At 30.1% G+C, this 24,063-nt stretch overlaps 1 protein-coding gene across 1 annotated transcript in view; it reads right to left on the bottom strand.

Moving 5' to 3' along the window:
* Nucleotides 1–24,063, bottom strand: part of LOC129958838 (chordin-like protein 1) — a 112,405-nt gene that overhangs the window by 7,820 nt on the left and 80,522 nt on the right. The window contains exons 7-10 of the mRNA XM_056071552.1: nt 17,696–17,782; nt 16,362–16,459; nt 7,119–7,227; nt 614–874 (exon numbers count right to left, since the gene is read on the bottom strand). Of these exons, the coding sequence (XP_055927527.1) occupies nt 614–874; nt 7,119–7,227; nt 16,362–16,459; nt 17,696–17,782 (555 nt within the window). The remainder of the gene's footprint in view (nt 1–613; nt 875–7,118; nt 7,228–16,361; nt 16,460–17,695; nt 17,783–24,063) is intronic.

The following is a 24,063-nucleotide window of genomic DNA, read 5'->3' as shown; positions in this document are numbered from 1 at the left end:
AGAAATAAATAAAGCAATTATGTTATAATTTTTAATACCTTTATGAATCAAATTTATAAATCATGCAAATAATTAACTCCAAATGTATCTGTTCAGAAACAGATGTTAAAAATTATTCAATTAAAAAACTTATAGCATTTATGTAATTAAGAAATTGGGGTCGAATTAAAATATCAAGTAACATATTATTTATTACTTCATTAAAAATACATTAATTTAAATTTGAAATTCAGAGCAAATACATTGCCATTATTTTCAATCATTTTTTGTTTGTTTTATTCTTTGTATACAATTTAAATTTTTAATGCATTAAAAAAATTTATTTACATGTTTCACGATGTCTGATGTGAAACGGATTACCATTTGTATGTTTTTAGTGTAACCAAGTGTTACACAAATAAATAAGACTCAGAGCTTCCATGCGTTCACAATTATCCTTATAATTATTTTTTACACATATTTAATAAAGTCAATCGTTCTGAATTTTCCTCTATATCTGTTCTAGTTCCCGTAATGTATTGAGAAAATAGATAAGTTGTTCATATAAGTTTTTGAATGTTTTTAAAACTGAGAAATTCGTAAAAGGTTGGTCAATACATTATGAAGTCCTTACCATCTTTGACTGTCCAAGTGAGAAGCCGAGTGCTCTGATCTCCATTAACAGACTGAAATGCGTATTGGTAATAGGCGCTAGAACTACTTGATGCATGACTTCGAAATACTATTGTATTGGTTTGAGGAGGTAAGCAATGGATGGCTGGCTCTGATGGTTTCTTTGAATCTGGAATTTGTCGGAGTCCTTTGTGTTCCATCGTGACAGAAATTGGTGGCTGGAGCAGAGGAGGCTGAATATCTTTTTCAAGAATAGCTGGTGCTAAATAAAAACAGAATAAAATTTTCAAGCATTTTCCTTAAAAATTGAAGATATTTGTACCAATGCACAAGATGAAAAAAAATCTTTTATCTTATCATTGAAATACAGTTATAGTCTGGCTCTGACGAGTTAGCGGGTGTGATGTAAGAATTGCGTGATATCATATGAGAACATTTTCATAAATTAGAAGACAGGTGTAAGTCAAAGTTTTTCATATCTAGCTGCGTTTCTCTCCTTCAGAACACACGATTTAAAATATGTCAGTAATAAGATATAGGTAAAAATGCACCTAGTTCAATACAATCAAATTTATTACAAACCTATTATATTTCTGCAATCCATTCCCCTTTTCATACTTTTCCTCCTATCAGTAAACGTATTCACCTGCCTGAGATCAGAATTCAGCAGACAACTCGTTAGAGCCATTCTGGACACAGATTTCATATTTGTATGGTTCTTTATTAATGAGAGAAATTGGAAAATTAAACTTTATTTGGATATGGGATATTGAAATTATTCCAGTGGCATTAGGCAATGTTGAATGGAATTAAATAACTATGTTTCGTTTAACTCATCTACTAAATGAATTCAAAGCGTTAATTGAAATTGGAAATCCCATTAAATATGAAATGCAAGCAGTAATACGATTTTTTTTTTATATTTTTCAGCAGTTTGGATTTATCGCGAACTGTTTAAGCCGCCTAAAATAAGCTTCGGACTTGATGAGTTCCAGGATGGTTTTGGCAGAAGACATGCACTACACAAATTTTGCCGTGGCTCCGTTGAGTTGTCTCCTCCTGTTTTCAAGATTCAATGCCAAGTGAACTCCAAGTATATGAAACAGTATGTATATATCCCGATGTGTTATTACAGATTAGCTTCATTTCCTAAAGCAGAATTTTTTTTTTTTTTTCGGAAAAATAAATTTCAAATTTTAATGGAAAATGTTTCAATCTTAATGGTTCTTACGTCAGAAAGTAATGTACTTTCGCAATTAATAAGATTTTATATATAGAATTAACATATCTTAAATAGGTATTCTCTCGTCAAACTATCACCGTATACCGGGCGACTTTTTATAATTTGAGTACAAAATTACAACTACAGAAAATAGCTATATTTTTATAATTAATTCGACAATTCGCAGAAAGTGATTATCATTTCCCATGTTTTAATAACAATATGCTCAAAATGTTTAGTGTTTCTCGTTTCAGTTGTCTTAAATTGATAGTCGAAAGAAATTTATTTTCGCAACTATGCACATATTTTTTTTATCCATGAAATATGGTATCGTCTATGTGGGTCTGACTGTGTGGGTCTTATGTCTGAGTTTAATAGGATTTTTTTCATTCTATTTTCTGCTTCTCGCAGTGAAGTACAGTAGAGAAAAAAGTATGCAAAATTCGATTTTTGAAAATAGTTTTAAGATGCTCATGTATATCAAATCAAATAGTTGTACAAACCTAATTCAACTCTTTTATAATTTTGTATTTAGAATCAAAAATGAGTATTTTTTGTAAAAATGTTTTTTGTAATGAATTTTATTTCTGAAAGAAAAATGCAAAAAAATGTATGTTTTTTTTTTTTTTTTTTTTGCAAATTTTTGGTAAAAATTTGTGTAATCGTCAGACAACTAATCCTTTGAGCTGGGGAAAGTAATGAGATGCATTATTATTCAAATATGAATATAAGGATCTTTTTTAGTGTTTAGAAATCTCAGGAATAGTTGTAGGTTTATTATAATTCCTAAAAATTACTGTGAAAGTTTTTGCTGTTAAATGGCTTTTATAATAATCACTATAAAAAAAGAATGTAAAAATGATACACAATGGTAATCAAACTATACATAGGGGTGATAAGGGTTAAGCACTGTTAGCAAATGTTTTTAAATTTTTATATATAATTTTTAGAATCATTAAAGATTAATTGTAATTCCAAAATCTTTCGAGCAATAGTTTTTGTTCCAAAACAAAGTCAAAAGTTGAAAAAAAGCTGGGTAGAAGGTGACTGCGCACATGAACTTCAATTTTTTTGTTGTTGGTAATGGGTGAAAATGATGAGCAAATATTTTTTTTACTATTTATGTTGTTTAAATAATAATTTTAAAAATTTGCAAGGAAGATTGCAGTGACCTGTATGTGAATTCGCAAGTGACACCTGATTCACCACCTTTGTCTCTAAATTTCCATACCAAGCCACTTTAGCCCGCGATCTCCATCAATGATCTGGATACTTACAGTTGACAAAATGTTTATTTGTACACTTCAATTTTGGAATATTATAGCAAAATAAAATAAGGTAACTAAGTTAAAATTGCAGAAATATATTCTAGTAAGGTAAAATAATAATAAAATATCAACAAAAAAAACAATCACATGAACTTCAGTTGATTAATGAATAAAACTTTATAAAAACTATACAAAAAGAATATTTGTACACTTACTTAGTGACAAATTTTAAACATAATTATAATTATTTTATAGAAATTTAATACTTTGTATGCATTTCATTGGCTTTTACAATTGCTTCAAGACGTCTTGGCATTGATTCTATTAACTTTTTGGTGGTTTCTTGATCTATTTCTTTCCAAGCTTCCATGAGTGCTTCTTTCAAACTATTTTTACTTGTAATATTTTTTTTTCGGACTTGAGCATCCAATAGCATCCACAAATTTTCAATTGGATTTATATCCGGGGATTGTGGTGGAGTTTCAAGGCGTCTTGGCGCATTATAAAGCAACCATGTTTTAGTAACTATCGCAGTGTGTTTTGGATCGTTATCTTGTTGGAATAAGAAAGTGTCACCGATACCCAATTTCCTAGCACTGTCGAATAAGTTATGCCGCAACACATCAATGTAACCTAAAGCTGTAATTTTTGTGTCAATAAAATGTAATTTTCCAACACCGCCATGAGCTACACAGCCCCAAACCATCACATTTCCACCACCATGTTTCAGGGTCTGAAGTACATTTTTACTATCAAGGGCTGTTTTATTTTTTCGCCAGATTTTTCGGATACTAGGGAGTGAAAAAATTTGAAACTCACTCTCATCTGAAAAAATAAACTTTTTCCAGAAGTCCATCGGTTTGTCTTTGTATTTCATAGCAAATTCTAGACGCGTCTTTCTATTTACTTCAGAGATCATTGGTTTTTTTTTCTCGGAGTTCTGCCTTTTAAACCAGCACTATGTAACACATTTCTTATTGTTTGAGCGGTCACTCTAATGTTAGAAGATGCGAGAAGGTCATCTGCAATTTTCTGAGCAGAAATTTGTGGTTTTCTAATAGCTGCTTTAACAATACTTCGTTTATTTATTGAAGTTAATTTACTCGAGCCGCCTGGGTTGCGTTCATTTTCAACGCGTCCAGTATTTTTATATTTTTTTACGATGTAACCAATAGTTGTAAAGGGTAACTTAACCGTCTGTTGAATTTCGCGATAAGATTTTCCACTTTTATTAAGGTTAACAATATGAGTTCTCATGTCTAAAGAGACTTCTTTTGATTTCGTAGCCATTTCTCAACTTTTCTCTGCGAGTGACCTTCATTGTTAAAAAAGATGACTTTCAATGTTTAAAAAATATAAATTATCCAAAAAATTAACCATAATGTGAAAAATTACATGAAAGGATGGTAATACTTACTGAAGATATAGGTGTACAAATATACTTTTTGCAAGAAATTTTCCAAGTTTGTTAGATTTAGATTTTATTTTCAAATATTTCAAAATATTTTTTTCGTTTACTTAGAAATAAACAACAAACTCACGCTCACACGTCGCAATAAATAAAATAGCTGCTTATATGTTTCTAAAATTTTAAAAAAAGTGGTGTACAAATAATCATTTTGCCTACTGTATGTACATCTTACACACAAGATGTTTATCGTGTTTCAATGAAACCCATAAAAATATTTTGATAAGTTAAATTTAGGCGCAATTATTAATAAAATGTCATTTTTTTATATCTTATTTTATATTGTCAGTGGTCGGTTTTATTGTCTGTAAGGGAAATTTAATGTTAATCATCAGTGACTGACGCGGTCCAAACGGAAAGTTCAATGTCAGTCACCGACGATTGGCGTGACGCTTAACGTGTCTAAAATGTGATATGTTGACTTCGATTTACTTCAAACCGAGTGTATATATTGTAGCTGACGAACAATTGTCTCGCCATGGACAATTTAATCGGAACTCGCGGAGTTCGTCTCTTATGCAAACTTATGAATTTGATTCATATGGATATCGATATTGGAGTTTCATCATATAGCTTGTTATTTATAATTTGGAACAACAATATTAATTACATGTAGAGGTAATTATTTGGAATTTTTTGTACCTTTATTTGCTTTATTAATATTTTTTAAATACTAAGAATAAGAGTTTGAAATATTGGAAAAATATTTATTTTTTACGTATATATATATTGGTATCGTCAATAAGTGTGAAATCTAAAGACCAAGACCGCGGAATATATGCAGAATCTTTCACGATGTCTTCTCATGAGAACCATTGCAATAGATAGCATTTCTATAAGAAATTTACTTAGAACTAAGAAGACAAGTTTTGAATGTTAGAAGAATATTTATTTTGAAAATGCATCAAGTGTGAATAAGAATATGGAGAACTATATATGCTTATTGACAATAATTTAGATAAACATATATGCTTTTCTCTGCAGTAATAAATCGAAATTATTTGGAAAAATTCGAAATAGCTTTATCTAACAATAAAAAAGAGGGTTTTTAAAGTATTTAAAAATTTTAAAACACTGAAATTTATTTAATAAACATTTTTTTCAGCATCGATTATGAAATTTTGAACAGAAAGTATTTATATAGTCTCATGAAAGAATGTCCCCGAAAAGATTTTAAAAGGATTGCATATGTCAGGCCAATCGATTATTATTAATATCTAGCCTAGCCGCCTTTGGTTACCAGCTGGTTTACCAGGATTAATGCTTATTAAAAACTTTAATTAAATATTGGACTAAATGACTCCTTCAGCAACGCATTTTTAAATTTCAAATTTTGATAGACATGGAATTCTTACTTTTATGCAGCCTTTCACCGTTCTATTCATTGCACTAAATAACGGATAAAGTATTATTTCTGCCATCTCGCTGAAAATTTAAACTTTAATTTAGAACGAAATTTTTACTACTTCTTAAGTAACCTTTTATTTATAAGCACAACACCATTTCAAAAATTTATAAAAAGCATAGTCTTTGAATATATTAGTGGAAAATGAACTAAAAAAATATTTTGAAAAATTTATTAAAAGTAGACAAAAAAATTTATGGCAATGTAATTGATATCATTGAAATGGTATTTGTTAAAATTTAAAATAATGTCAAAATCATTTTTGTGCTGTAATAGTTACAAAAGTTAAGTTAAAAATCGTCAAAATTCAGCTTAATTTTAAAATAATTAAAATTTAAAATAATACTCTAAAAAATCTTCCCAGGGAGCATTTTCTCAACTTCTTCAATATATCTATGGCAAACTTAATAGCTCTTGGCCTGTAGAGCGTCAGCACGCACATCTTTATAAGCTGTGTGTGCTGTGCATTAATTGCTAATATTAAACGATCAATCAAATTGCCCGTAACATAATTTACATGGAAGAAACAAAAACATTTTGATGTACTGAGTTCTCTAAAAGCTGATTAAACAGTTAGAAAATGGGTTTTGTGTCAGTTTATCGATTCTGGTTAATTTTGCAACATGTTGTCGAAAAATTAAGTTTTGAGCCTTGGGCATTCCTAAATGGTAGATAAATGTTGGATTACTCTATTTCATAAGATGATCATAAATTGTTTCCAGAAGTAATGAATGGCAAATGGTTCTAGAAGAAGTATTGTTTGACAGCAGATTCTAAAACCCTCCGCGCTTTTGCGCATGCATTAGGATGAGTTTAATTAGTCAAAATAGGGGTGAGAGGAAGATGAAAGGAGGAGATGTTTACATTTAACAATAAAATAAACTCAGATTACTCGTGGACGGAATTAAAATAATACACTCAGAAACGACACGATACTCAAATACACGTGACAAAAAAAGTTGAACAAAAAAGATTCTAATAGAGTGAAAATCAAGGTCAAAGAGTGACAAAGAATTCCGGAAGCGTGCTCATCCTTACGCGTCTCTCCCCTTAAAGAGATAGAATCGTCGAAAAGTGGTCGTCTCAGAATACTGAAAGGAGCAGTAGATGATGTTTAAATGGATGAAATGAAAATAAACTTACCTTCTCCTGTGCACAGAGGACAGCAATGGCCTGGAACTTGAATGGGTTTAGAACAGGGCAATTGTTGAAGTGGAGGGCAGTTTAAACGGCTGCATTCAATTTTCCCATTCTGACAAAGAAAAGGCTTCATAATTACTTATTTTACTAAACTATGTAATTCATATTCCATTAATGTAACTTATGGAGCACGCAGATGTCCCTTTAACACTCCATTTTTGAATATATTACCTGAGAACTTACAAGTTTATTGCAATTCAGATTATTTAATGCTAATATAAAAACAAAAAAATATTATGTTTATTAATTTCTGTTTATAACATATTTTAAACTACTCATAAATTAGAGAAGACCCAGGGGGGGGCCTGCTAAGTACACAGTAAACTATAGCAAGCAGGGAGCCCCCGATATGCGTTGCCCTCTACAAAGGGAGAGGAGAAATTGTCTGAATATCACCAAAGCTTTGGCTATAAAATTGCGTTTCTTATCGTGGAAAATATTGTTCTTTACTATTTCCTTATACTTTCCGCATGTGCATAATAGGTATAAGTATCTTACTATGTTAATTTATAGCCATAATTAGTATGTGTATGCATTCTACTAATATTGTCGCAAAAGAAAGTGCTGCACATAGTCAACGCGGCTCAGAGGTAAAGTACGCGTTGCAATGCACAAGGGCAAGGGTTCGAATCCCAGCCAAGTCGCATTAATTTAAAGGTTGAACTTTAATTTGAATTTTTTCTTATTCATATGTTAGTTTTCTAGAACATTCTATAACCTTCTTTATAATTCTAGATTAATCTGTAAAGATACAAATTCTGAGTTCCACAAGTAGTGGAAAGAGTTCTTCGCCTGCATGTTGCTTAGAGCTAATAAACTTAATTCAGTGTTATTCTTTGGATCTTCGTGACAATATTCATTTATATCTTTATCATAATGTTTATAAATAAGTGTCTTCATTTATGGTGAATAGGATCGTCTGCCATTTTGTTTTACTGGGGCAAAGAATGGTAACATCAAAATTGGTGCTATACCGTTATAGTAGAAGCACAATCTAATAAATCTATTCAACTCAAATATCTTTTAATTACCTTCTCAGAGGCCTCACATAAGAAAAATAGCTATTGGAAAAGAAAAATGGGCAAATGACGAATTTAAAACCTTCTAAAATCAAACGTTCGATGGGAAATCAATAAAAAACATGGCCCCTACAATTAAATATTCTGAAGATTACTCAGAGAAATGTATTTAAAAAAGAGGTCTACAGTTTTTTATAATCACTTACAATATCTTCAACTAATGAAGGATTAGATAAAAGTGACTCGTGTAATGATAACTCGCGATTGACAATGCGTTTAATGTTTTTCAGAAGACGTTGAGATTTGTAGACTTGATGAAGCGTATGGTACACATGAAATGTTATATCAGTGTTCATTTTGCGGTAAATGGGCCCATGCAGACTGCAGTGTATTTGACTCTCCTAAGTATAAATTGGACTTCTGCCAGGGAAAATAGTTTTACTACTTGCCCGAAGTCGCATTTTATTTTTTATTGCTTGGATTTTACTTGCATTCCAAGACTGCATTGTTTATTATATTCTTAGGATACCTTCAAAATATTAAGACGCATTCTTCACAATAAAGCATCTTAGGAGAAAATAAGTGCAAAAACTTTTAAGGAAACTTTTTTGTTATGAAGAAATTAAAAAGGAAAGAAATTTTTTGTCGAATATCTGGAAGTCGAAAAAATAATTGCAAAAACATGAGGTGTGAATAGAATAATTCTTGTGAATTGAAATTGAATCATAATGTTCTCTAATTTAAAAATAATAAATGTTTTAGAATTTTTTTATTTCTTATGAAACTTATTATGAATTTAATCCTACTCATTTTATTTTTTGCGCTTCAGCCTTTTAAGATTTTAATTATAATCTTCAGATTTTTGAGAAAGAAATATTTTTCGTTTTTAATACATTGTTGAAATAGTTTTTTAAAAAAGACTTTTACATTTATTATTTTTAAATTTTTAGTATTTATTTCTTATGATATTCATTTTGACCTAAACCTTAACGGGATATCGAATAATGCCACGTTATATGTAAACCATTACACAAAAACGACAAACTTCCTTTAATTTCACAGCCATTTTTCATTTAGTTTTTTAAAAAATTCATTTTAAAGAAAATTAGCATTTAAAAAAAATCTTTATTTCTAACTTATCCTTATATTTAAAATTTTACTGAAATAATAAACGCACTAGTTCTCTTTTAACAATATTCTTTTTATTGTTATTAACAATAATTGTTAATATCAATATTCTTTTAACAATATTCTTAAAATTTTAAAATGACTTATTCTTTTATAATATTCTTAATCCTTTATTTTAATTATTTTTAAATCAAAAATATAGATGTCAAAACATAACCGTATAAAGGGGAAGTTCTGATAGAAATTTTCCAAGTAAATTGTAGTTTTAATCATATTTGTAATATATTTTAATAAATATCTAAGAATTTCTATCTCATGAATTCTTTGTGTTTTTATTTGCATGTAATATTACTTATCTTTAGAATTAAAAAAATATTTATTTTTTTAAAACTTTTTTACTTAAAAAGAATTTTTTTTGATATTTTTCTACTTATAAGTCTTTAATATATTTCATATTTAAAAATATCACAGAATCTGAAAATTAATCTTTTTCAATTTAATTTCTAGTTATAGCCATTTCTGTCAAATCAATTTTTAGCTAATTAATAACTAAAAGCTTTCTATAGTTAATATATTTTATAGTAATCTAGAGCCAATAACTGCACAAATTTTCAGAAATCTAGTACACGAGCAAGTGACTAAAAAATCGATTACGAATTTTCATTTTGACAAATATAGAACGTGCGAAATTTTGTAAAAGCGTTTAAAAACGATCATTTTAATATATATCTAGAAAAGCAAAATATAGCCTCAAATATTTCAAAACACAAATCTTTACATTTATAACACCACTAACACATTAATGTAAAACACGAATTTTATTTTTTATATCTCAGCAAAAAATCCCCTGTTATAATTATAACAATTTTGTACTTAAAAAGCGAAAAAAAGGAAGAGATACAGCAGGAAAGTACAAAACCATAGGAAGCTTATACAGTATGGAATAAATTAGGAAATATGCTTTATAAAAAGACTATCGTATTAAAGATGATTACAACAAGTTCAAAGTGTGAGAAAGTCTTAAACATTTTGTTGCTACGCTCCAGAACATCTTGGGGTGCTGATCGAACCTCCCTACTCCGCATTTACGAAGCAGTAAGTATTTCTAGGATCGACTACGAGTGTTTGGAGTATGGTTTCGCATGTGCCTCTACTTTGCACCATTTGGTAACTTCATTACTATGCGTTAAGAATCGATCCAGGAACGTTTCGCACCTCCTTTGGTCGATAGTCTATATGTTATTTGTCACCAGCTACTCTTTATTTAAGGCGAAATAAATTATCTCCCCTTTTTCATTTCCGATCAAAATGTCTTCCAAAGTACCCCATTTCCCAGATGATATTGCCAGTTGGTCTTCGAAGACTTAATGACTCCCGTCTTTCTCTCATGTTCCCTTTCAGTGAGAGAGTCAAAATACTGCTATATGACTTGGCCATTAATGACGTCTCCATTAAATCACTTGATTTTTTTCCCTTTCCGCAATGGAAGGCCCAAAGTATTCATTTCTGAATCCCTTTTTAGGATTCGACAAATCTTCAACTGTTCCGGTTGTTTTTAAATCTATCATCGCTATACATATTCTTCTTTTATACCAATATTCACAGGTGATTCGAAATGAAATGGTCATGTGGGTTGTGGTAAAATATTTTCATAAGAAACACTAAGCTATCGTCTGCATAAGTTCTGTTCTATATTTACTGCTGAGCTGGTGGCTATTTTCTGTATTCTCTAGATAACCTCTCCTTTAGCTCAGCGCAATTTTATTATTTATTAAAATCGATTTTAATAATAATAAATCTTAATTTTATTATTTATTAACCACTAGCATGAATACTTTGAAAATTCTTTCTCATTCTCATAATCGGATGCATCTAATTGCTATCAGAATTTTATTTATATTGTCTCTTCTGAAAGTCGAAACTTTTAATATTATTTTTTGTTGGATTTCAAGTCATGTAGGTATCTATGGAAATGAAATGTCGGATTCTCCTGCTAAATCTACATCATCTTTTCTAAAACAAGGAACAACTACAATAATGTGATGTTAAGAGGTTATTGGAGTATTGTATTTTTAAAATTTGGTTTTATTAGGATCAGCAGGTCCACAATAAATTGTACTCAGTCAAGCCGACCTCTTGTATGGGGCCTACTCTTCCTACTCGAAAGTCTAGTCTAATTGATTCGACTCCGTATAGGACATACTCGTTATACGCATAGATGTTTAATTTTTGGTGAAGGGCACCAAAGTGTTTCACGTGTTGTGCTGAATTTAGTGTTTATCACATTTTGATTGATTGCTCGGATTTTAATTATTATCGTACTCGTTTCTTTCATGCATCCTCCTAATCTTTATTGGACTTGGTGGGTGAACACTTCGTCCCAAATATTTTTAACTTTTTAAAAGCTGTTTGGTTTTATTCTCTCATTTAGCGGTTTAAACATTGCTTGTTTTTGTATCAAAAGTTTTTAATAGGATTGTATCGTTGTTCCCATATTTCACTTTAATTCTAAAACCATTTAATTATAGTGTGAATTTTTTGAAATTTTATACAATCATTCTCACGATGACATATCTTATGTGTTTTTTATCACAGTTTGTCCACTTTTTTTTATTTTGCTGATTAAATGCAATGTTTCTTCAAATCACACTTTTTGCTTAGCAAAGTGTAGTCTAACATGGCTCTTGTGCCAATAAAATATAATAACCAACCAATCTACAAGTTCAAGTAAAATGTTCGATTACGGAAAAAATAGAAATGCTAAGCATTATTATTCAGACACCGCTCATCATATGATCCAATAAAATTTTCAATTTGAAAGGATGTAAAACCATTTAAAAGTGTTGTGTAGACCATATGTGTAGATTTTTCATAAAGAATTTTTCACATATTAAAGAGTAAGGAGACATTATGATGAATGGCCGAAGTGAGAGTCAGATGTTTCATGAACATTTGCACAGAGATGTTTTTCTCAAAACGTGATTCTTTTCTACGTCCGTGACAAGAGACATGGGAAAGAATCATGTTTCCTTCGGTCCCAGACTGGAAAATGAGGATGTCACATGAATGAGAAGTGAAAGTGATCTTTTGATTGAATCGGGTGCTTTCGGGATGCGATTTGTGCTAGAAGATTGCAATAAGTAAAACTGATGTTTCATGAGAAATGTTCAATCTAAACTACTGGACCATTTCGTGTTGAATATAGAAAGAGAACTCCATGAAAAGAATCTAGCCTTTACGAAGGAACATCCATTTTTTTCCCTTTTGGACAGAAAATCCTTTATACTTCCTCCCCTCTATCAAAAATTCCTTTTTCCTATTGCAGCCTTTGGGAACTGTATTCTATTTCTTATGCTTTTCAGATTATCTGAAAACGCAGCTTTTGGAAAGAAAGAAAGAAAAAAGAAGAATAAAAAAAAAAAAACCAGCAGTTGTAAATGCAAACGTTATATTGGACAGAATTTATGCAAATCTTCCTATTATACGCTCATTGGGCACTGTGATCATTGGATTCGACATAATATTCACCTCATGTGTAATTTCTACAAGTACTCAGTTTAAAAATATACAACTGTTTTAAAAGTTTATTAAAAATTTTATTTTTCTCGTATCGGTATCTCTGATGGTACTTAAAATAATATTAAAATCTTATAAAGTTTATCTTAACCTGTGGAATTAAAAATACTGTTAGAATTTGTTTCTAGGTTTCAAACTGAAGCATGCTATTTATTAGAATTTTAAAAAGTCGGTACTTAAAGAATAAGGTTTTAAAAACGGATTTCGATCGTTATTATTTCTGCTGATCATTCATTTTGAATCTTTTTTCCTGGATGCCAAATAGAATATTTCTTGAAGAAGTAAACAAACTAAAGCTGGTAAATGTAAGAAAAGTAGATTAATGAGAGAAAGACGCTTTTTCCATATCGGGATGTAACTCTGCAATTTCTAAATTTCGCCAAGAATTTTTAACATGACCTTTCGGAGCAATTCTTTGTTCCGCTAACAAAATTAGATTCATTCGGCACACGTCTGAGTCGTGTGTGCAAAAATTGTCCTCTCAATTCAGAATCTACAAGGTGATCAAGAAATAACGGGGGGGGGAGGGGTCGAAGCCCTGTAGCGTGTTATGTACTGGACGAAATGTAACAAAATTTGACCACTATACATATTAAAGTATGCGGTTTCGATTTATCACAAAAAAAAAAAATTAGTACCAAAAAACGCCGATAGGGGAAATACTGGCGCTGCAAGCACATAATGTGTGAAAAGAGAATACATAATTGCCAATAGAAACAGAAAATGGCAACACATCAAATATCAATGAAAAATGTTTATTATACTAACTTACAAATTCGGCTCAAGATGACCACTAACTTGATGTTCCAATAATTGCAACGAGGTTTTCGACGGTGACCGCACCATATCGGCATTTATTCGCCTGACATGTAACGTTATTTGATTTTTAAAGTAGGAATGTCAGGAACATGTCCTGGATACACAAATCCTTTCAAGTAGCCCCACAACCAGAAATTGCCAAGATTCAGACCAGTGTTATCAGTTAATGAGTGTTATCGTATACGGGTAAAATTTCAGGATCTTACGCAGTATCTTTTGAACCGTCGAGAACGAGATGTCTCTTGTCGTGATATTGAACGTGCACTGCTGGTATCCTACTTATTAACTCTCGCCTGATCCATAACGGCAGTTGCAACTTGTTCTGCTTGATATCTTTATGTCCTCGGCTTGATTGCACACCAGGAATTCCTGTTGTTTCAAATCTTTCAACCATTCTTCACAAATTTTTTAGAGTCATCGGTCCTCTACGTAACTGTTTTAACTGCCGGTATTCGCGAAGATCAGCACTGGCATTTTCATCTCGCTGATAAAACAGTTTGACTAATGAGGCCCGTTCACATAGTAACAATGCAATCGACGGGCGAATTCTTGCAGAATGACTTAAATTCCTGCAACCCTTCTCTTTATCTTCGATGTCATGTTACAAAATACCCGTATAAGCAAATTACATAATCAAGTTTTCGATCGCAACGCCAGGATTTCTCCCTGGATCGCTAGGATCGGCGTTTTTTGGTATTAATTTTTTTCCTTAATAAATCGAAACCGCATACTTTAATGTGTATAGTGGCCAAATTTTGTTATATTCTCTTCCAGTACATAACACACTACAGGGCTCCGAACACCTCCTGTTATTTCTTGATCACCCTGTATATAAAGTCCACTCTTATAATGGTCACTGCAATTCACTGTTATAGTATCCAGTAACTAATTTCTAAATAAGCGACAGACATGTAGTTCCAATTGAAAAAATGCTTTAAATGACGGCAAAAATTACATTTTATGTTGCTTGAATCAATAAATGTATTTCTCGTTACGAAACCAAGGTTTTTATACATCCCTGCCGATTCTATTAATCGTGTTTAGAAAAATATTTTTGACACCAAATTTTAAATAAAAAATTTCATTCTTCTGCAATTAAAAATGACGTGGAAAGTTGAAAATCACTATTTTTGACTAATTTTAGAAATAATTTTGGGGCTTCGAGTGAGATTTTAAGAGTTCGTCCACAAATTGAAATTATGTACCGTTGTATTTACTTTTACAAATTGTTCCTTAAAATAAATTTGTATAAGTTTGCCATATAGGTTAAACAACTATCATTCAGTAAATTTTAGTTATAAAACTGGCATTTGTGTTATTGTTCCTTTTAGAATCTCATCAATGTTTTACTAAACATGTATTATGATAGAATTGAGGGACCATATAAAAAGCTAGATTTCATAATTTTTGAAAAAATATTAATTTAATCAAATAACATAAAATATAATTATCTCCACATTCAAAGTATTTTTCTAATTGAAATCGTATGTTTAACTCTAGCGGTTTAGAAATTTGCTACTGGACCACGATAATAAAGCCTTGTATATAAATTTAAAAGTTTGTTTGCGTGCTTGACTCTGAACACTCTATGACGAATTCAAACGAAATTTAAAACAAAGACACCTTAGCACCCAGAAGGATTAAATGAGCTATTAAAAAGTTCTTAAGTTTCTCTAAGGGAGTGAAAAGGGGTTAAAAGATTTTAGATTTTGTCTCCGTAACTTCTGAACAAATCATTTTTACACTATCTTAAAATTCAAAAATTACCTTTATAACGGCACCAATTTCATTATCCCACAATTTTTCTGATTTTTAATTAGTTTTTTAAATTAAATTTAACCTTTAACAATTCTATTTTTTTGTATGACTCTAAGCTGCGCGACTTAAAAATATATGTACTTTGCTTTTTCTTACAAACATATAGAACACACAAATGCAAGCAAAGCCGCGGATAAAGCGAGTAGTAAATAAAAAAGCTTAAAACTCTTTTTATTGATGTGCTAAAAACTATTTTTTTATTTTAATTATTTTTTACTATTTATTCTTTAATTTATAATTTATTATTTTGAATTTATGACAACACTGAAATAATTTTTGTCGTACACTATTAGATGGCGCCCCTCGTATTTAACAAAAATATAAATCAATTAATCGAATAAATGATAAATATATTCTAAAAATATTAAATTAGCCTAATGTTACCGAAAAAACAGAAGTATGTTAATTTTAAAGACCCTAATACATGAGGAAGTGGGGAAAATCGATAACAAAATTCCATTTTTGTGAACATAAAGGAAATCGATGTAAATAAAGGCTTGTAAAAATAAAATTGAAAGCGGAACAGCAACTTTTGAAAGTTTATTCTTTTTTTATCCGTTTTAAATTAATATTCTGGCACAATGCAACTGGGAATGCCAGCACATAAATGAGTGATTATTTTATCAGAATTTATTACCAGAATTAAATATTATTTATTAGAATTCACATGTAAGTTTATATGTTCATCTGATGTTCTTTGATAAGAGAAGTATTTAACAAATAATGATATACTTCTGCCAAATATTAAATTCTACTATCATTTCAAAGAAAATTACAGTAAATATTTAGAAAAAATAGATATTGTTGAAATTAAGAACTGACATACTTGACATTTGCAGTAAACGCAATCCATTGGACCAAAGGGACCGATCACAGGATGCCAGGTTGATCCGTGACTATAGGTGACTCCTGCCGCAATACAATCTGAAATAATTTTTGAAAGCAGCTATTCGTACCCATGTACTATTTTCAGTAAATAAAAGGATAAAACCTTATTTTTCATCGACATACAAATATAAATTTGGATGCTTAATGTAAAACATAATCAGAGGAAACGAGATTAAGCAAAGAATTCTCCTTAATTTAAGACAAAGAATTTCAGTTAAAAAATAACGAAAGTAACTCTCTTAAACCGCACCATCTAGAATAATTTTTGTAAACTTTAAACCCTTTGCAGCATTTCAACGACAATTTACAAATCTTAACTAAACTTTTATCAAACATTAAACAAATCTTTAACATTAAGCAAATCTTTAAAATTAAACAAATCTTTTTTTTCTTCTTTAGCTCTGCTTACGAAAATTATAAACTTATAGTAAAATGTTATAAAAATTTCACATAAAATTTACCACATGTAGCTTCAAAGATATTACTCTTCATAAAAAATTTATCTTAGCTTATTGTAACAAGAAAATTTTAGATTTTGTTAGGATATTGTAAAAAGCACAGGTACACGCGCACGCAGGAATGCTGGCTAACAATGCATGCAAATTCAAAGGATAAAGAGAGTGACCTAAGATTAACTTGGCTGCAATATGCGGTGGTAGACTGCTTTCCTGGTGAGCTAAGTCTATAACTCTGTTTCTCTGAGATGAAGACCTATAGTTACCATTCGGAATTCATTGCTAGGACAAATCGGTTCTTGGATAAAGCTGATTGAGAATAGAGTTAAAAGATAGGACTCATAATTTTCTTTATTTGATTTACATTTCTTATTTTACGAGAACCGAATGAAAAATTATCAGTTTACTTTAGCTTTTTCAAAAATAAAAATATTTTGTTCGGCATGTGCTTTATAATTATTTTTTATTGAATATTATACATGATTCTTATAATATGAATAAACTTCGGAGCTTTTATGAAAAATTTCATTTTAACTTGCGGTTTTCATAGTAACAATGCATACATTATTCATTTTTTTCTTCCTCGAAATTATTCATTAGGAAATAAATTAATTTCTATGCAAAGTATCCTGAATACGCTCCTAAAAATTATTATAAATGCTTCAGAAATAATAAATATAGAATTCAGAGCAGTCACATAGAGCAAACAAAACTTTCTCTTCCTATCATTTTTAATCACTCTTTATTTTCTCAGCGATTAAATATCCGACCATGCACTATAAAATTACCATGCAAAAGGAAATTAATTAAAGAATACCTCCTTTAATAGATTGGCTATCAGAAATCATTATGGTTACGAGCACTGGGTTGGAAGGGCTTGCTTGCTCACTAGGTAGAATTTCATCTATATTAAGATAAAAATTTCACAGCCTAAATCTAAAGATTCATCATTTTGAAAACTGATTATATTAACAACCATAAAGAATATTATTTCATAAATAAAAAAAATTTGCATCAAAATTATAATAACAATAATGCATAATTTTAAAAATCTTTATTTCTATAAAAGGTATAATATACAAAAAATATAAATATATGCACATATCTGATGCAATCAATTATAGGATTTGCTAAAGATCTATAATTTTTTATCCATTTTGCAGTGATAAGCTTTTCTGAAGTATAAAACATTATTTGATCAAACATGAATGTTTGATGAAGGAAAAAAAAACTGGAGGTAAAACTATAATATAAGACCGTAAGAAAAAAATTCCGAAACATTCATAAAAATTATGAATTCTAATGTACTTAGAATAGCACCTTCAGTTTTTAAAATTTTTGATTTAAAGAAATTAATTTTAATACAGCAATTGGATTTTTGAATTTTTTTATATTATTATTATTTTAGATTATTTATTATTATTATTACATTATTTATTATTTTTGAATTATTTTCAAATACTTTTAAACAGCGCAAAAGTATCAAAATCATAAAATTTTTTTAATTAAAATAATTTACCACGACATTGGGATATCAACTATTAATTTAATCAAAAATTTAAAAACAGGGTTAGAAACATGATATTGGATGTCCATGAAATGTTTCAAATGGCTAAGAATTAATTTTATTTGAAATGTGAGTATTGTGGATTTACATATAGCAGCACAGAAGACTGATTATTGTTACGAATCTGCGATGCGGCTTCCCAGCATAGTTGGTTCCATAGAAGGTCCTATAGCTTGGCGACCATTTGGTGACGAATTTAGCGACTTTGGCGCCAAAATAGATTATACCCGAAACATCGAGAATTTTCCCGAACCGTCCAGTAGGAACGGAGATACGCCTCGAACGTTCCTGATTGGTTGAGAGGCTTCTAGCTCCGCCTCCTAAGACCTATAAAAGGAGCTGCAGCTGCCGGGGAGTGGTGGTGAATTGAGTAGTGGGAAGCAACAGAGAAGAGTGGTCGTGAACCAGATCGGAGAGTAGTCGGAATCGACGGTGAAGAACTGGTCTTCCAGGGATTAGCGGAGCAGCGACTGAGTCAAGCTAGTGCTGAACTAAGCTGTGCGCTACTGTATGCAGTAGAGTTTTGTTGTATTCTGCACGTCTCGGCTGAAGATAATCGTCTTCTGTGCTGTATATAGTTGTCGTCTTTGTGCTGTCCTGTGTGTCTTCGTGTAAATATACGTCGTTGTTTTTTTTCTACTGCCGCCTGCTGATTGAGCGTTCTCCACACCATATAACTCCCACTATCCAAACGAACCCCGGAAATTTCGTAACAATATATTCAATCAGAAGCCATTTTATGTCAACTTTTCTTTGAAGGCTCAAACAAAACGTACAATTTTCTGTCAGTTCTTAAGAGAGTTTGCTTGACATTCTTTCATAAATACAAATTTGATTATTCTATTAGAACTTTCATAAAAAATCTTGTAGAATACTATGGTTTGTGTTTTCTAGGTTTTTATAAATATCCAGAACGTAGATGAAATTCAAAATGTAATCTGTACTAATGCCAACATAATTAAAATAACACGGTTTAGTATAATTTTCAATAAAATGTAGGTTTAACATTATATATTAACAAATTTAAACAATATTTTAAAACATTAGAAATGCAGAAAAAGGATTTTTATTGAGAAAGTGATGATATCGTTTACTCGAAAAACAAGCTGCCACAGCATACACTGCCGAAAAATTGAATTTTTATAGTTGAAGCCTGTTTAGAACCGTGGCATAACACTGGTTGCTCTCATTAACAGTAATTATTGAAATTAAAATGATGTCATTATAATTTGGTGTAATTTGTCTTCCAAACCAAAAACTCGGAAAATTTCATGAACTGACACTTTTTTTTGCAAGTGAACTATAAATCTATACAAAATATGTAAATTTCGTTTAACAGATAAATTAGAACTAATGAACGTTAATGTGCAAGTTCTATCACAAGAGATTGCAAAAAATATTAATTATGCATTGTCACTGAAGATTTCAATAAGATGTTAATCCCTTTTATTGACATTTGAAAAAATTAAGTGAAAACAGAAACAATCAAATAGAGTTTTCTGCAAAAAATTGGGCAAAAAAAAAAAAAAAAAGGCCCGCCACATAGGGGAAAAGTGAGCGTAGAATATTTTACTTAGTGTTGTACCTGTTTGCTACATTATTTCTATTAAGTCTGTAAATGACTGTTTTGCTACATTATTTCTATTAAGTCTGTAAATGACTGTTTTGCTACATTATTTCTATTAAGTCTGTAATATAACCATTAAAAATTTTAGATACGTGAGGAAACTATCGAATTGATAGTATTTAATGTTATGGTAAAGGTAAAAAGGCATATAAACACAGAACGTTGTTTATAAGTTCTTTTTAAAGGAGTTGTTATGCATTAATTTTTTATGAAAAGTGAATGAGAGTTTAATTCAATCTCGCCATCACAAATTCAGTGAAATCACTTTTATTCAGAGGACTATTAGAATGAGTCAAATGGAGGATGTGGAATTCGAATTCCAGTGATAAATTTCATGAAGAATGCTTAAGAGTTGAAGTTATTTATGTATTCAAAATCCACTCTTTGAAAATAGTTTTCATTTAATAGTTTTAAGAGATTCAGTGACTTAGAATAGGATTTCATTTGTCTAAGGAACTGTGTATAATAAGCCTTTCATAAGAGAACCATTTCTTAGCATTTTAATCTAAAACAAATAGGGTAAAAACTAATATTAAAATGTAAATATATATTTAAACCCACGCCTTTATCAAAGGTAAAGCAAAGAATATATTTTAAATAAAAAAAATACCCGAAAACAAAATCGCAAAAGCATGACATGTCTAAAATTAATCTAAGTATATTGGAACTTTTATTACTTTTTTAAATTATATTTTAGTTTTAAATGAATATTTAGGATTTTTTTCTTGTGACTTTCTTCATTGAGACTGAATTTCTTTAGAGAACTGTATTCAGAGCTTCATGTTTTTATGACCTTTTTATGACATCCATTATTTTTATTAAATACATGCTTTACTTTTCATTCGTTATCTAAACAAATCCCTTGTAAAGTCGACATAGGATAACCCTTGTGATTAATGTTTCTTGCAATCGTTATGAGACTCGTCCTGGTGCCAAATGATATTGTACATGCGTAACAGAAATGTACAGCCTCACTTGAAGTTGATTATGTCTTACATTTCTGTGATTATGAGAAATGAAAATATAATAAATTTTATAAAAACAGTCGTTACAGACATACTTTTATAGCGTACTACTATAAAGAGAAATTTGTTATTATTGTTTGTATCTTAGTCTTTAATTTATAATTCATTATTATGTATCTGGAAACAATATAATACATTTTTCACAGATTTCCTACCGGTTGAAGTTATTTATATAAAATATAAGTTCTGTAAACGTATATAATACAATGTAAACGCGAGCATCAGCGTGTATAAAATTTTAAAATTTGGCATATAAGGAAATGAATGAAAAATCAATTACAAAATTCTTTATTTTCAATAATGAAACAAATCAAATGAAATAAAAACGCCAGAAAGGAACTTTAGAAGAAAACTGGATTTTTTAAATTACTTCTTGTTAAAGTAGATTTAAAATAATAGTGAACAAATATTACTATTTGCGAAAATAAAATTTTAAAATTTGGGAAATGATCCGAAGAAATTTCAAAACACAATAAATTTTTAATGGAAAGTTTATTTGCTTGTAATCGAATATCATTTCTTTCTCCTGCTTTCAAAATTTGGAATATCAGCTTCTACAAATATGTTTTACCATTGACCGAAAAGCTCGTTAAATTTGCCAGATTTATTCACGTTATTTGACGTGGATCACAAACAGATTATGAGCAACACTTTTCCCTGAAGTTGCAAAGGGGAGATTGTTTAAATAATCATTTGAAGCCCCACTAAAACATGCACAAGTAATCAACAACGCAAATCTCAATAACTTTCCACGAATTTGAAAAAAATAAAAAATAAAAAAATAAAACTAATTTCAGCTGTATCATGTTAATTTTAAGCTTATGGTCGTTTCGATTGCTAAGTATAATATTACGAACTTAGTATAAGCCCATGTTGAAGAATAAACAATTAAATGTATTTCATCATGAAAAGTTTCTTTACAATTTCGGATCGCGGCTCGTTTGATAGTAAAATCTCGTCTTCGTACCCGAAGGATTCCAGATTCTAAGCCAGATCCCACCGAACCGCTGTTAATAAATGTCCTCGATTTGATGTGGGGTGGAAATTGGTAGATGAGATGCTAGCTCCTGTGCTGTCCTCATCATCTGACCGCGGTTAAAATGTACAGTGTCCATCCCAAAAATATTCCTGGTGTTGCGACAAAACGGAACGTTTATATAATTGAACTGACCTTCAAAATTTACTTAAAAAGCAGTCGATAAGATATAATAATCAAGTTTTTCTCAAGTACGCAGTCGTTATCAGAGTCTATGATCCAATTGCATCTTATAAAGAAAGAGAAGCTGTGAAAAATGACTACTAAGGAAAAGGCATAATGATGATTATGAGTGGCTTTTAATATGAAATTAAAAATACAGGACGAAATATCACTTAAAAATTTTATTTCGTTTATCATTCATAATAATATGGCTATAAATCTAATACCTCATTAAATTAAAAAGAAATCATTTCACAATAATTTTCTCAGATTTCTCAGTAAGAATTGGGCATTTCATTGGATTTCCTTTCAAGGTCTGGGAATCAAGCGAAATTTTCTCATCTCAATATCCGTTGTCCGTGCAGGTTTCAAACAAAAGGTGAAACCAATAATATTCCATTCAATTTTAAAATGCTGTATCTGTTGATTAAATTGCTTTGTTTCTTAATTTGAAGGTAATATACTCCCTTGTAATAAAATGTCTTTATACCATATGAATGATTATCATAAGAGAATGATGTTATGGAACAAAGATTTAAAAACTAAGGTTTCTTCCAAAACCCCATTTTAAGATGGCTGTATTCATCACGTCTTTTCATAATATCATTAGTGTTCCTACGAGTTCACGTTTCGAATACGAGAGGTTCGAATAAAGGACGATACGAATTTTACTTAACCAAATGAATCCATTTTCCCAGCCGATGCACCATTTAGTTCCTACGAATAAACTCTAATTCTAAACATCAATACAATCTTGAAACAACTAATTTCTAAACCATAACTATTTTACTTCAATTAGAGTTGAGCTTTCATTTCGAAATATTTCAAACTCCTAAATAATTTTGAAACTTATTTCATACTGTATGCAAATAATTATTATATGATTTTTCATAAAGGCAAACATTTTAAAATTTAAAGTTTAATTTAATATTTAAATTTAAAGTTGTAATTTTGAATTTAATATTCAAGAGATTCAGAAAGGAGTTTAATAGAAACAGATTTTAATAGTAAACTATTTTTTGTGTACTAATGAGTGGAATTATTATTTTCCACTTTTTAGTCTTAATTCATCATTGAACAAAACTTATGGATTCTTGAATTTTTTTCTCAAATTCACTAATTTATGTGAAATTGAGAAAACCATATGGGAGCAAAATTAAATTAATCAATTAATTTACTGGTAATTATTATATTAAAATAGCGAGAATTAACAACTACTTTATAACAAGCATAAAGCAAATGAAATCATAGCAAGGTGGCGAATATCGACAGTTATTCAAGAGAATATTCGAGTCTGTATAGAAAAGGAAATTCCGCACGGTAAAGAGCACTGAGGCATAATTCGTATATCTAAAAGTAAACAGGAAGGAGACATCTTCGTTCAAGTCGAACGTCTAACAATTATGTTTGAAACTATTGCTGTTGACAAAATGGTCATTTCAAAATTGCCTTGCGGACAGAAACCTTTACACTGATATATGGAATTTTAATACTACCTTAACATAGATGCATATGTACAGGATAATGTATGTAAAATATTTTCACTCAGTTCCTTCTAGTGGTCTTACTTTATAGAAACAGTGGAATTTGGATGATTCGAAGCTGACGGGACCAAAATAAAAACCCGAATTAAACAAAACTGGGACCCGTTATCAAAAATTATGTTAAATAGAAAATTCAGAAAGATTTGAACTAAGACAGTTTCAATGTATATACATTGTACATATGACGGAGAAAGAAATCTGCAAAAACGATTCATCATGGCAGT

The sequence above is a fragment of the Argiope bruennichi genome, chromosome X1, assembly GCF_947563725.1.
Source record: "Argiope bruennichi chromosome X1, qqArgBrue1.1, whole genome shotgun sequence".
NCBI classification, from domain to species: Eukaryota; Metazoa; Arthropoda; class Arachnida; order Araneae; family Araneidae; genus Argiope; species Argiope bruennichi.
The sequence above is the reverse complement of the archived record's forward strand: the minus strand, read 5'-3'. Positions and strand labels throughout refer to the sequence as shown.